Consider the following 13,807-nt stretch of genomic DNA (forward strand, 5'->3'; position numbering starts at 1 on the left):
AAAAATAAAAAATAAAATAAGGGATGGTCTAGAGCAGGATTTTCAGGTATTTTGAAGTCTTGGAACCCCCTGCTGTTGGCAGTGAGGACTGTGGGCAGTGGAAGAGGCCAGGCCCTATCAGAACCTTCACTGATGATTGCCTTGCGGACCCACAGGGTCTGGCAGTCGGGCCTGTAGGCTGCTGGGTTACACCCTCCTTCATATATACAAGAGCTAAAGTGGTGCTGCCTAGTGGAAACCAAGGTAGAGAGACCCAGCCACCTCCCCAGGATCCTGGGGCTCCTTACAGGCCAATTTGGCCACTGGCTTAATCACTCCTAAAGTTCTCCAGACAAGTCATTGTGCAGGAGGCCTGAGCCAGGGCAAGAGGATCCTGTATAGAAATTTGGACACTCTCGTGGAAGTGAAAGAGTCCACGGCTGGCAGGTTGCTGCACCTCTTGGCCCATCCGTATCTTCATTTGTAAAATGGAGGGGTTGATCCAGATTAGGGATGCAGCATATGCAGCACACATCCTACAATCCCCGTGCCTGTGGCAGACATTGTTAATGGATCACAGAACTCTGTCTTGCTGATGTGCCTTTCTTACAGCCTCTGCAGGAAAACAGCCTCAGTCCCTTCTGCGCCACTGGTGCCCTCTCTTTAGATATTTTTTTTTTCCATCTCCCAGGTCATTCCAGACTGCCCACCAGCACTGTAGAGCCAGAAGAGGGCTTCCAACTTGAGAAATGTTGTGGGCTCATTGGCCTGTAAACAACGGAACTCCAAACCAAGTGAGAATGGCAGTGGATTCCACTGAAACAGTACTGCCCTCATTCTCGAGCCTCCTTCTGGCCCCGTCACAGTGTCTGACATATCCACAAACCCCTGTGCTACATATTCTTAATTCAGTATTCTTCAGATTGACTCCATTTTTTTACTTAAATTATTTTTAAAGGTGAGGCTTTCACTGTCTACCATAAATGGAAAACTAGCACTTGCTAGAAATAGAAGGAAACTAAATAAAAAGGAAAAGGAAAAAGCCGTGTGTTCACGTTGTTCCTGGCTAGTGTTGCCTGCCCTGAGCTGTCCCCTCTTTTCTAAGAAGAGACCAGCAAATGTTGGAGAAAGTGTTAAAAAGCCATTATTGCCAGCCTTCTGAAGGGAGGGGAATGTCAGAGACTAATTTTCCCTCTGTGGGATTCCCTGCAGCTTAGTGCTGAGATCCCGTATCAGCTAGTACCCTCTCGTGTGCCCTGAGCTCCTGTGGACCTTGAGACACAGTGATCTTAGGAAAGACCGTCACTTTGGAAAGCCCTTGGACCAGACCCTCCCCACCCCACCAAATCAAAGTTCTGGCCACTGCAATCCAGATCAAAATGTAATCACTTGGCCGTGACTTGTGCAGCAGCCCCACCCCTTCTAATAGTATCAGCTGGGACTTGAAGCTGGGTTCTTTGTCAACCCTAAAAACCCCACTGAATACATATGCAAAGCGAAGTGATGTTGGAGGATGTTCCCCCGGGTCTCAGAGATTTTATGCACAGGGCAGAAACACCTTCTCATGTTTTCGAGAGTTCATATGATGAAAGCAAGCGTCTGAGATCAGAGCACTCCTGAGGCAGGGGGACAGCTGCTTCATATCATGCCGCCCTGGGGCCGTAGTACTGGGGCCTTTCCAAAAGCTGCAGCCATGGCCGGTGGGTCTGCGGGGGATGGGGGTGACAGTTAACCAGGCTGCTGGGAGCTACCCAGGCGCCTGGCTTGTTTCAGACCAGCCACTGCTCCTGGAGTGTTTCAGGGGCCTCTAAAGCTTTGTTCTGATTTAAATCTTTATTCATGGACAGATTGGACCCTTGGCTGTTGTCTCTTGGAAATGGGGTCTAAATTCCTGCATGCTTAATGGGGGCCCTCCAGGCACTGGGAGCCCTCACCCCCTTGGGCCAGGGCTGGACCTGCCAGGTGAGGTGAGGGCAGAGGGCTTAGGGAGCACACATTGAATACCCTCCCTGGTGTCCCAGCCATAAGCTGAGATTCCAGCCAACACGGGTTCCATTTCTGGAGCTTAGAAAAAAAAAAAAACAAAAACAAAAAACCCATTTGATCTTACAATGCCGTAAGGTTGGATTTTTATCCCCATTTTTCAAAGAACAAAGAGGCTCAAAGAGGCTGAGGACTTAACCCAACTCACGATAAGGTCAGGACAAAGGCCCCCTCTGCCAACTCCCAACTTCCTCCCACCCCACACTCTCACCTGTGCCATCGGCTATGCTAGCACCCGGTAGGTGCTCTGTGATGTGGAAGGATATTCCAGAGGGATGGCCCCAGGACTGAGCCAGGGTAGTGAGAGAAGATGCTGTCCTGGGGCTCAAGGCAAGAAAGTGGGCCACAGACCCTTCTGTCTTCCTAGAATAGTGGCATCCTTTTTTCTGATTATAAAAGAAAATCTGAAAAATATGAGAAAACTTCAAGAACAGAATAAAAAAAAGTCCTACATATTCCTGCCAACCCAAGCAAACCATATATATGATATATGTATCTCACTGGCTTGTCCACATAACACACACATTTATATGCCCTACAGTCAATCTGCAGTATTTGTAAATTCCATATTTGGGAATTTGCCTACTTGGTAAAATTGATTCGTAATCCAGCATCAAAACGTACCACAGTTTTGTGGTCGCTTGCAGACGATGGGCATGTGCACAGCAGCAAAAACACACAGTGCGCGTGTTCCCAGCTGAGGTTAGACAGGACGACATTCTGCCCTCTGGTTTCAGCTCTTATACGCTAAACAAGTGTCTTTTTCATAATCTCTTTAGTGCCATTTTTTTTTTGTACTTTTGTTGATTATTTCACCTTTTTTTTTAATGTTTATTTTTGAGAGAAAGAGAGTGCAAGCGGGGGAGGGGCAGACAGCGAGGGAGACCCAGAATCTGAAGTAGGCTCCAGGCTCTGAGCTGTCACCGCAGAGCCTGACGCAGGACTCGAACCCACAAGCTGTGAGATCATGACCTGAGCTGAAGTCAGACATTTAACCGACTGCGCCACCCAGGCGCCCGGTTATTTCACTCTTTAAAATGACCCCAAACATAGTGCTAAAGTGCCGTCTAGCGTTCCTAAGCTCAGAAAGGCTGTGATGTGTCATAGCAGAGAAAATACACGTGTTAGATAAGCTTCATTTAGGCATGAGATATAGTATCACTGGCCCAGAGTTCAGTATGAATGAATTTATAATATACATTAAATAAGGTGTCTTTACACAGAAACAGCCAGGCTATATACTGACTGGTTAATGAAAACGTTGGAACCAGAGTCTGGCAGGATCCTAATCTTGTAGTTCCCCAGGAGCAGTGGTTCAGTATTTGCTAAATCAGTGTTCACAAAAGACTTTATAGAACATAACTACCACAAATGATGTATATGCATGCACACACATACATTTATATACAGTACGTATAACTTTTTCAAGATGGAGATTACATTTTTTTAGCCTGTTCTTTTTACCTAAGATAGTGCCTGAACTTTCTTCTGTACATCGTAGAATTCTTTTCGTTGCATAAAAACTCTCTTCTCGCCAAAAGGGGAATTAACTGGAAGGCCCAGGCCCCTGTCGTGCGTCATAGAAGCCATGGGTGGGCAGGCGGGCCCTGGAAGCAGGAACTGAAGCACTGGCGGGAGCCAAGCAGGGCTCTCCCTCTCTCTCCTTTCTGTGCCTTTCCTTCATTTGTCCCTTTCTGCACACTGAGCGCCCTCATAAAGTGTGGAGGTGCTCAGGCTGCAGCCAACCCCCTGGCTGGAGCTGACATGTGGTCTGATTCTAGATACCTGAGAGAGAGAAGCTGATTGGCCCGCCCTGGATCAGTTGTGGCCAGTTGTGGCCATGAGACCGGCAGGACAGGTGGTGCTTCTCACGTGGGGGGTCCAAGAAGGACTCTCAGCATCTACCAGAGGGCTTTTTTTTTTCTGTCTTCTGAGAGCAGTCTAAGTTGAGAAAAGTAGCTTCTAGAAGCCTCAGAACAGAGTAGTCCTCAGAATACAGGGGTCCCTGTGGCCAAGGCCCCATCCAACACCATCCATGAGCAGATGGGGTTCTTCATCCTTTGTGAGGTACCTCCTGGCAGGGTCAGACTGACCTAGGACTCCTGGAACAGTCTTCATCCCTTGGTAGAGGAGGAAAGGCCAGGGTGGGTAAAGCCTGGCACCAGGCAGGCTCACAGGTATGTGGTGACCCTGCATTTGGGCCAGACACAGAACTCCCCTCCACTGAGGCTGAGGCTCAGGGTGGGGGTAGGAGGTGGCGGGGGCCTTCCCCGCAGACATTCACGGGGAGGGGACAGGGCCCTGACTCATCTGACAGCTAGAATATGTGTGCCCTGGCTCAGGTGAGCTGGGCCTGTGTTCCCAGGCCACGCAGGGGCCAGTCCTTCTGACCCTCATGGGGCCTGGAGAAGACAGTAGAAGAGGCAGGGCCCTGGAGGGGGTGGAGAGATGGGGGCAGGTGGGCGGGTTGTGGGAGGTGTATCTGTAGAGGCAGTGAGCAGAGACCAGGTCTCCCTCAGCTTTGTGTCCCTGGGTTTAGCTCACCGTGCTGAGGGCAATGGTACCTTCTCTACACCGACCATTTACCGCGTGCAGGCACCATGCTAGGCACTCTGTGTGCATGTTCTCGTGTCATCATCACCCCAACGCTGAGGTTGCAACTATTGTGATCCTCATTTCTTCCAGAGAGGAAGCTGAGTCACAGAGTGTTTAAACCACTTTCCCAAGACCACGCAGCTAGTTGAGTAGTTGAAAGCAGAGGTGAATCAGGGCCATCTTAACTCCTGAATCCCACAGCCTTCTGGTGGGCTCTCAAAAACAGAAGAACCAGCATGCATCTTCCTGTAGGCCCACAGTCCAGCTGCAGTCCAGCTGCCGGGGTGGAGGCCTGATTCCCTGGTGCAGCAAGGCCATCGGGGTTAGAGGCAACCTGGATCAGAGTCCTCATTTTGAACTGCAGAGCTCGTGACCTCAGGCAGGTCACTGCACTTGTGTGCCTCCGTTGCTGGCTAGGAAAATGTGAGACGTGTTATCCTAGCCTGCGGGCTCTGGGGAATTTGGGAGACACCACGGCCCAGCCATGTGCCCAACTCTACCCCAAGCACCCTGGTCATGGTATACCCTGCCCCCACAGCCCTCCCCTCCACCAGTCCATCTCTGTACTGACTTAGAGGGAGTGAAGAAACCCAGCACTTCTGGGCCTGGTGGGAACCCGGGCCTGGGGAGTCTGGGCTTTGTGAATCACGCAGGCCTGACTGCTGAGGTTGAATAAGAAGGGGTTTCCATGGTGGCTAATTCCAGTTTAAGGCCTCCTGTGAGGGAGCGGGAGGAAACCCTTGGGGGCCCTCAGACACCAGTGTGGTCTCTGCTTCCTCATTCCCAGAGGGAAGGAGTCCCGGCTGCTGGGGGAGACTCTCTGCTCCAGGCAGACGGGTCGGTGGGAGGGGTTGTGAAGCAGGGCACGGAGCACAGAGGATAGGCGAGCCTGAGGGACCATCTGAGAGACATGGCTAGACCAGGCTCCCTTCCCACAGACCTCAGGCCTGCCTCGGGCAGGCATTGCCACCTGTGAGAGCTTGACCACCTGGCATCTCCGTTTCTTTCTCATTTTTTCATGAAGCATAGATTTTCCACTGTGCTCAGAGCTGGGCATACAGCACCCGGGGAACAAGACAGGCATTGTCTCTTCTGTCAAGAAACTTAGAACCTAGAGGGAAAGCAGACACCTAGCAATTGCAGTAAAGCTTAACTGACATGAGGAAACGGTGATGGGGAAACAGGTACCAAAGGAGACATGTAGCAGGGAGACCCAACCCAGTATTGGTGGGGAAGGAGCAGTCCGAGAGGGCTTTCCGGAAGAAGTAGCATTTGAACGATGCCCTGTTATCAGACTTCTAGAATAGCCCACATTCTGAATTTGTCTGACTGTTTCCTCATGGTGTCATTTAGCTTGTTCCCCATCCTCTTTTGTTTTCTGTAAATTGGAAGTTAGGTCAAGAGGCTTGAGATTCAGGTTCAACATTTGGGCGACAGTACTTGACAGAAGATTTTCTTGATTCCACATTGCATCACCTCGGGGGCCGCGCGGTGCCTGCTTGCCTCTATTGGTAGTGCTGGGTTTGGTCACCTGGCTCCAGTTTGACTGCCAGATCTCCATTGAAACGGTACATTTGTCCCCTTGCTGGGAGAGTAATCCGTGGGGTGATCCTTTCACCGTCTGACTACCCTGATCAACAGCCTTTCACCCGGTGGTTCCGTTTCCATCCAGAGTGGCTGTGCCATCTTGCTTTCCCACCAATGTGTGAGAGTTCTGGTGACCACACACTTTTGTCAGCATTTGTTTTCAGTAATTTTTTGTTTGTTCTTGTCAGCAATTTTTATTCTAGCCATTCTGATAGGTACGTGGTGAAATCTCATCATGGTTTCGGCGTGCCTTTCTCTGATGGTTAATGATGTCAGGCATCTTCTCATGTATGTCTTTGCATCCGTATATTCTCTGTGGTGAAGGGTCTGTTTAAATATTTTGTCCATCTTGTGATCACGTTGGTTGTTTCCTTACTGTTGAGTTTTGAGAGTTTAAAAAAACAAACAAACATGCTCTGGCTACAAACCCTTTCTTGGATATGCAGCACATGTTTTGAAGTCTGTACCAGGGAGAATATTTCAGTGTCATTTCCAGAGGAACGTGACATGGACAATATAAATCTGCTTTTGTTAAAAATTATTTTTTTAGGGGCACCTGGGTGGCTCAGTCGGTCAAGTGTCTGACTTCGGCTCAAGTCGCAATCTCACAGCTCGTGGGTTCAAGCCCTGCATCGGGCTCTGTGCTGACAGCTCAGACCTAGAGGCTGTTTCAGATTCTGTGTCTCCCTCTCTCTCTGTCCCTGCCCCGCTCACACTCTGTCTCTCTCTCTCTCTCTCTCAAGGGTAAATAAACATCAAAAAAACCTTTTTTAATTATTTTTTTAATTGTGATAAAATATATATGACATAACGTTTTACCATTTAAACCGGTTTTTGTTTTTTTTTGTTTTTTTTTATTTATTTTAATTTTTATTTTTTTAACGTTTATTTTTGAGACAGAGACAGAGCATGAACGGGGTGGGACAGAGAGAGAGGTAGACACAGAATGGGAAGCAGGCTCCAGGCTCTGAGCCATCAGCCCAGAGCCCAACGCAGGGCTTGAACTCACGGACTGCAAGATCGTGACCTGAGCTGAAGTCGGACGCTTAACCGACTGAGCCACCCAGGCGCCCCTCAACCGTTTTTAAGTGTCCCATTCAGTGGCATTAGGTGCATTCGCTTTGTTGTGCAACTGCTACCACCATCCGTCTCCAGACCTTTTATTTTTTCATTAACACTTACATTTTCATTTAACACCATTGAACACTAACTCCCCATTTCCCCACCCCATCCCCTGGCGACCCCCACTCTACTTTCTGTTTCTATGAATTTGACTCCTGTAGGGACCTCCTATAAGTGGAATCGTACGGTATTCGTTTTTTTGTGGCTGGCTGATTTCACTTAGCATAATGTCTTCAGGGATCATTTATGTTATTAGCATTTGTCAGCATGCCCTCCCTTTGTAAGGCTGAGTGATATTCCACTGTATGTATACAACACATTTTGTTCCTCATTTGGCTGTTGTGAATAATGCTGCCATGAAGAAGTCGGCTTTTAATTCCTTCAACGGCAGTCCATGGAGCGTTAACTGGATTTGGGATATAATCTAAAAGTCGTTGGGGCGCCTGGGTGGCTCAGTCAGTTAAGCGTCCGACTTCGGCTCAGGTCATGATCTCGCAGTCCGTGAGTTCGAGCCCTGCATCGGGCTCTGTGCTGACCTCTCGGAGCCTGGAGCCTGTTTCAGATTCTGTGTCTCCCTCTCTCTCTGACCCTCCCCCGTTCATGCTCTGTCTCTCTCTGTCTCAAAAATAAATAAACGTTAAAAAAAAAAATTTAAAAGTCGAGGTCAGATATGTTAGGATTGCTTTGGTTGCAAGTAATACAAACTAAAACTGGCTTACACAAGAAAGGGACGGTTTTGGCTTGTGTCCATGAAATGACCGGGACGCTGGATCCAGGGGTTCAAATGATGTCACAGGACTCAGGCCCTCTCTGGCCCTCTTGGCTGCTTGCTTCTGTGTGGCAGGTGCTTCCCACATGGTTCTCCCAGCTAGCTGTCCCAGTAAGGAAGAGGGGCTCTTCCCTGATCGTGCCATCAAAAGTCCCAGAATTGAGTCTCGTTGGCCTGGCTTGGGTCATGTGCCCATCCCTGAAGCATTGTGAAGGCCAGGGGTAGACAGTAGTCTGGGACACCCACCCTTTCCCTGTCACAAAGACCCGGTGGCTGCAGAGGAGTGATCTTCCAAGGGAACTCAGGTGCTGTTACCAAGAGGGGTAGCGGAGAACCAGAGAAGCAGTAATGTGTCAGACAGCTGCTATGCAGGAAAGACTAAGTTTGCACATGTCCTGTGTGCCAGGCATCGGGCAAAGCCCCATGTACCTTAGTGATTACAGTGAATCCTCAAGGGAAAGTAGAGAGAAGGACACTGTGGCCAGAGAGGTTGGTGCCTGTGAGTCTCACCCAGCAACAGGGCTGGCATTAGAATCCAGTGAGTATGCCCTTTCACCCACCCCAAACCCTGGGCAAGACCAAAACCCTGCACTGGGGCAATGCTCGTTAAAAATTAGATGTGTGCAGGGGCGCCTGGGTGGCGCAGTCGGTTAAGCATCCGACTTCAGCCAGGTCACGATCTCGCGGTCCGTGAGTTCGAGCCCCGCGTCGGGCTCTGGGCTGATGGCTCAGAGCCTGGAGCCTGTTTCCGATTCTGTGTCTCCCTCTCTCTTTGCCCCTCCCCCGTTCATGCTCTGTCTCTCTCTGTCCCAAAAATAAATAAAAAACGTTGAAAAAAAAAAATTAAAAAAAAAAAAATTAGATGTGTGCCTAAAAATGCAGACATTAAATTGTGTTCACAGGTTGGTTCCACTAAGCCAATTAGGCCTGCTGCAGAGTCCTTGTACCATATGTACAGAACTTTAAAAACTATAAACAAGAGATCGAAAATGAATTGTGTAAGCAGAATTTTTTTTCCATTTATGGGAATGTTTTTCTTACTGGTTTTTAGAAAACAATGAAACTTTGATGGTCAACCTTTTTTTTCCCCTTTTTTTTTTTTAGTTCACTCAACGAGCTTTATTTTGATACTCGCTTTATTTTTTTTTTTTTAACATTTATTCATTTTCGAGAGACAGAGTGTGAGTGGGGCAGAGGCAGAGAGAAAGGGAGACCCAGAATCTGAAGCGGGCTCCAGGCTCTGAGCTGACAACACAGAGCCCGACGCGGTGCTCGAACTCACGGACCATGAGATCATGGCCTGAGCTGAAGTCTGATGCTTAACTGACTGAGCCACCCAGGCGCCCCTTTTCCCTTGTTTTTTAATCCCCATTAGTATTATTCTTGACACATCGTCATCCAGACTTTGCTTAAGCATCCCCCAGTGACAAGACTTTTGGTATGGTATTCTCTGGGCCTCAATTTACCCATCTGGATGTTGGGCCATTGGATTGGCTGTGTCCCTCTCAGTGACAGAAAAGCCTCCTTAGTGATGTCCCTGCTCCTTGTCAAACCATTTTTCACACAGCAGCCAGAAGGATACATAGGAAAACTTTTTTTGAAACATACGTTCAATCATGTCACACACACACACACCCCACCCTTTGAAACTCCTTAACAGAATAAAAGCCCATCTCCTCCCTGTGACCTGCAAGCCCCTCGTAATGCTGCTGGTGCTTGCCTCCCAGCCCCAGCCTCCTTCCTCCCCCAGCTCTGCTTGCCATGACGGCCTTCCTGCACCTCAGACATGTCCTGAACCATCCGGCATCTGCATCCTTTTTCATCCTTTTCTTTCTGCCTGGAATACTCTTCTCTCAGTTCTTCTCCCTGCCAGCTCCTTGTCCCTCAGGTCTCCGTTCAAAGCCTGCTTGCCCCAGTGGGCCTTCCCTTCCGGGGACACTCATCCACCCCAGCCTCCCCCGTTGTACAATCATACCAGACTTTGGGTCCTTCCTAAGCACTGATTGGAACTTATAATTCATACGTACTTGCTTGTCTGCTGGTCTGTTGCCCATCTTCCCATTTCCCAAGGGCAAGGTCTAGGTCGCTCTTGCTCTTCATTACGTCCCAGCACCCAGAGAGTGCCTAGCACACAAGAGGTACTTAATAAATGTCATAGAGTGAATGAATGAATGAATGACAAATGGGAGCCATTCAGAATCTCTTTGCCGGAGTCTTGATGAACAGAATGGATGTCTTTTTCATAAAACTGACTACTATCTGGGTGGCTTTGGAGACAGTTCTTTTTTGTCAGAAAATCACCTTTCCGAGGTGACTCCTAAAGGATGTCTTGACCTGTTCTTTGGCTCCATGAGGTTCCCAGGACCAGGGAGCACCAACAAGGGAGGGGGGTGGGCCCGGATGCCCAAATCTCTGATGTTGAAATAGCCTGTTTTTATGAACAGGGTGGGACAGGCCCTGGGGAATCAGAGTGCGGGGTACTAAAGTTTCTTGAACTTTTCCTTTCTGCCAGGCAAAGAGCTCAGAGCTTTGCCTCTTATAATCATCGTAACAATGTGTGAGATGGGCTTACTGACCCCATTTTACAGTTAAGGAGGCTGTGGCCCCAAGGTTAGGAAATTGTGTGAGTCTAGAGCCCAGGTTTCTTCCTCTCCATCATGCTTCTTTGAAATAAAATCCATGTTGGATTTGGAGAGGTCATTCGTGGTGGACTTAGCTTGGCACTCAAGGGCACTTCCCCACCTTGTCCTGAATTACCTTTCCATTATTCATTTCTTCTACCTGTGAGACCCTGGTGTTCACACTGGTCCCTGGCTCCAGCCCCCCATGGTTTCTCCACCCTGTTCCATTTTGAATGGAAGTTTCCTTGTAAAGTTTCCACATCGTTCAAAGTGCACCGTGATGACTCCAGGCTTCAGAGAGCTCTCTCCTACCTCCCATCCTGCCTCGGTCAGGACTAGATTACCTATGTCAAAAACCCAACTTAAAACTGGCTTCAGAAATAATTCGAGAGGGCAGGTTTGGCCCAAGGTTTCTCGGCTCAGTAAACCTGACAGACCAGGAGTAGATTGAGCTTCAAGCAGAACTGGATCTAACGGTTCGACTGTGTTCCCAGGAACCTGCTGATGTTGGCATCCTTGCAGGCAGTAGTGAGATGGCCCGCAGCAGCTCCAGATCTACTGCCTCGCAGCCTAGCAACTTCAAAGAAAAGACAGCTTGTCTTTTTTAAGGGTTGGAGCAAAAGAGCCGCCTCTTGCTGGCTCTGATTGGCCCAGCACAGGTCACGTGCTCATTTCTCAACCAATCACCATGGATCATGAATGGCCCCCACCTCTGTATCTAAGGCACTGTGCTGGGGTGGGGAAGGAGGTTCCCAGGAGAAAAGTCAAAAAAGCTTTGGTGGGAAGAAAAGGGAATCAGTACTGGGCAAAAAAAAAAAAAAAAAAAAAAAAAAAAACAGGCGTGCACTGCCCACAGGTTATTTTCATTTACGTATGTGTTGTCCCTCCAGCCACTCCTCAGCTCATGACCTCCATCACCATCGAGCCCATCGTGTTTATACAGCATTTCCGCCTTTCCAAAGAGCTTTCACATACATCCTTTTTAATTGTCCAGGTGGTGTGCGGGGCCACGAGGTACCACCTCTGACCAGCTGCCACCTCAGTTTGCCCAAATTTGTCATCATATATTATTTTCTGCATGTGCCGTGACTTGTGACAACGATTGGAAACATGGCCCAGTGGTTGCCCCCCCATCGTCGATCGCGTGAGATCCTTACACTGTCACCCTGAACAGGTGCTGTCAGACCAATTCACCAATGAGAAAACACACCTGGAGGGAGAAAATGACTTGGCCCCAGGCCCCTAACTGGTGGCAGTGGCGTGAGGCTTAGCTTATGAGAAATACCAGAGCGCTAAGAGCCATAGGTCTTTGCGACTTCTGACAAAAGGCAAAGTGTTAAGAATGACTGGAAAAATAGCCAGCCCCGTGGCTCTCTGGATTGAGTGGAAAGCAAGAAGTCCCTGCAGTGCTGAAAATAACACTATCTCCCGAGATGAGCAGGGTGTTAATGTTTTCCATTCTTGATTTCACTTAATCCTTTGTATAATTCTCAGAGGTGGGAGTTATACCCATACTGTTGAGGAGGAAGCTGAGGCCCAGAGAAAACAAGTAACTTCTCCAGAGCCACACAGCAGGTCAGCAGCAGAACTTAGGTTCAAACCCAGGTCTTTCTGACAGCCCTGTGCTTTATTCCAGAGTCCTGGAGATGGAAGAGCTCCCCGCCCCCACCCCCAACTCTTTCCTTTCATTTAAATCCAAGTTAGTTAACATGTAGTGTAATAATGACTGCAGGAATAGAATGTAGTGATTCATCACTCACATATCACACCCAGTGCTCGTCCCAACAAGTGTCCTCCTTAATGCCCCTCGTCCCTTTAGCCCATCTTCCCACCCAACACCCTGTCAGCAGTCCTGAGTTTGTTCTCTGTATTTAAGAGCCTCTTATGGTTTGTCTCCCTCCCTGTTTTTGTATTATTTAATTTTTTTAACATTTATTTATTTTTGAGAGACAGAGCATGAGCAGGGGAGGGGCAGAGAGAGAGGGAGACACAGAATCTGAAGCAGGCTCCAGGCTCCGAGCTGTCAGCACAGAGCCTGATGCGGGGCTGGAACCCACAGACCGTGAGATCATGACCTGAGCCGAAGTCGGACCCTCAACCGACTGAGCCACCCAGGCGCCCCTGTTTTTATATTATTTTTCCTTCCCTTCCCTTATGTTCTTCTGTTTTGTGTCTTAAATTCCACATATGAGTGAAATCATATGGTATTTGTCTTTTTCTGACTGATTTCACTTAGCATAATACCCTCTAGTTCCATCCATGTAGTTGCAAATGGCAAGATTTTATTCTCTTCGATTGCCGAGTAATACTCCATTGTATACATATACCACATCTTCTTCATCCATTCATCCGCCGATGGACATTTGGGCTCTTTCCGTACTTTGTATTGTCAATAGCATTATTATAAACATTGAAGTGCATGTGCCCCTTTGAATCAGCACTCCTGTATCCTTTGGATAAATGCCTAGTAGTGCAATTGCTGGGTCATAAGGTAGTTCTATTTTTAATTTTTTGAGGAACCTCCATACTGTTTTCCAGAGTGGCTGCACCAGTTTGCCTTCCCACCAGCAGTGCAAAAGGCTTCCTCTTTCTCCGCATCCTGGTCAACATCTCTTGTTGCCTGAGTTGTTCATTTTAGCCATTCTGACAAGGGTGAGGTGGTATCTCATTGTGGTTTTGATTTGTATTTTCCCTGATGAGGAGTGACACTGAGCATCTTTTCACGTGTCTGTTCGCCATCTGGATGTTGGAAGAGATCCCTTGGTGTTAATGCCTGTCTCCTCTGTCCCTCTCTATAGGTCTATATCATCCGGGTCACGTGGTCCAGTGGCTCCACAGAGGCCATTTACCGGCGCTACAGCAAGTTCTTTGACCTCCAGGTAAGGATTTGGAGTCTCCAATGGGCTGCAGGGTTGGGAAAGTTTAATTGGACTAACTTTCCATTTTGACTTCAGGGTCTAGATGCTCACCCCACAGTGGACACAGAGTGTCCATTGTGCTCCCTTGAGCAGCACAGCTACTGAAGTCAGAATGATACAGAAATTAACATGGTCCCTATACAAGAATGACATGCAAATCTGTGGAGCATACG

At 48.4% G+C, this 13,807-nt stretch overlaps 1 protein-coding gene across 2 annotated transcripts in view; it reads left to right on the top strand.

The window, feature by feature from the left end:
- Nucleotides 1–13,807, top strand: part of SH3PXD2B (SH3 and PX domains 2B) — a 102,260-nt gene that overhangs the window by 20,478 nt on the left and 67,975 nt on the right. For both annotated transcript variants that reach the window (XM_045501377.1, XM_045501387.1), the window contains exon 2: nucleotides 13,515–13,595. In XM_045501377.1, coding sequence (XP_045357333.1) covers nucleotides 13,515–13,595 — 81 coding nt within the window. The remainder of the gene's footprint in view (nucleotides 1–13,514; nucleotides 13,596–13,807) is intronic.

The sequence above is a fragment of the Leopardus geoffroyi genome, chromosome A1 (genome assembly GCF_018350155.1).
Source record: "Leopardus geoffroyi isolate Oge1 chromosome A1, O.geoffroyi_Oge1_pat1.0, whole genome shotgun sequence".
In the NCBI taxonomy this organism is placed as follows: Eukaryota; Metazoa; Chordata; class Mammalia; order Carnivora; family Felidae; genus Leopardus; species Leopardus geoffroyi.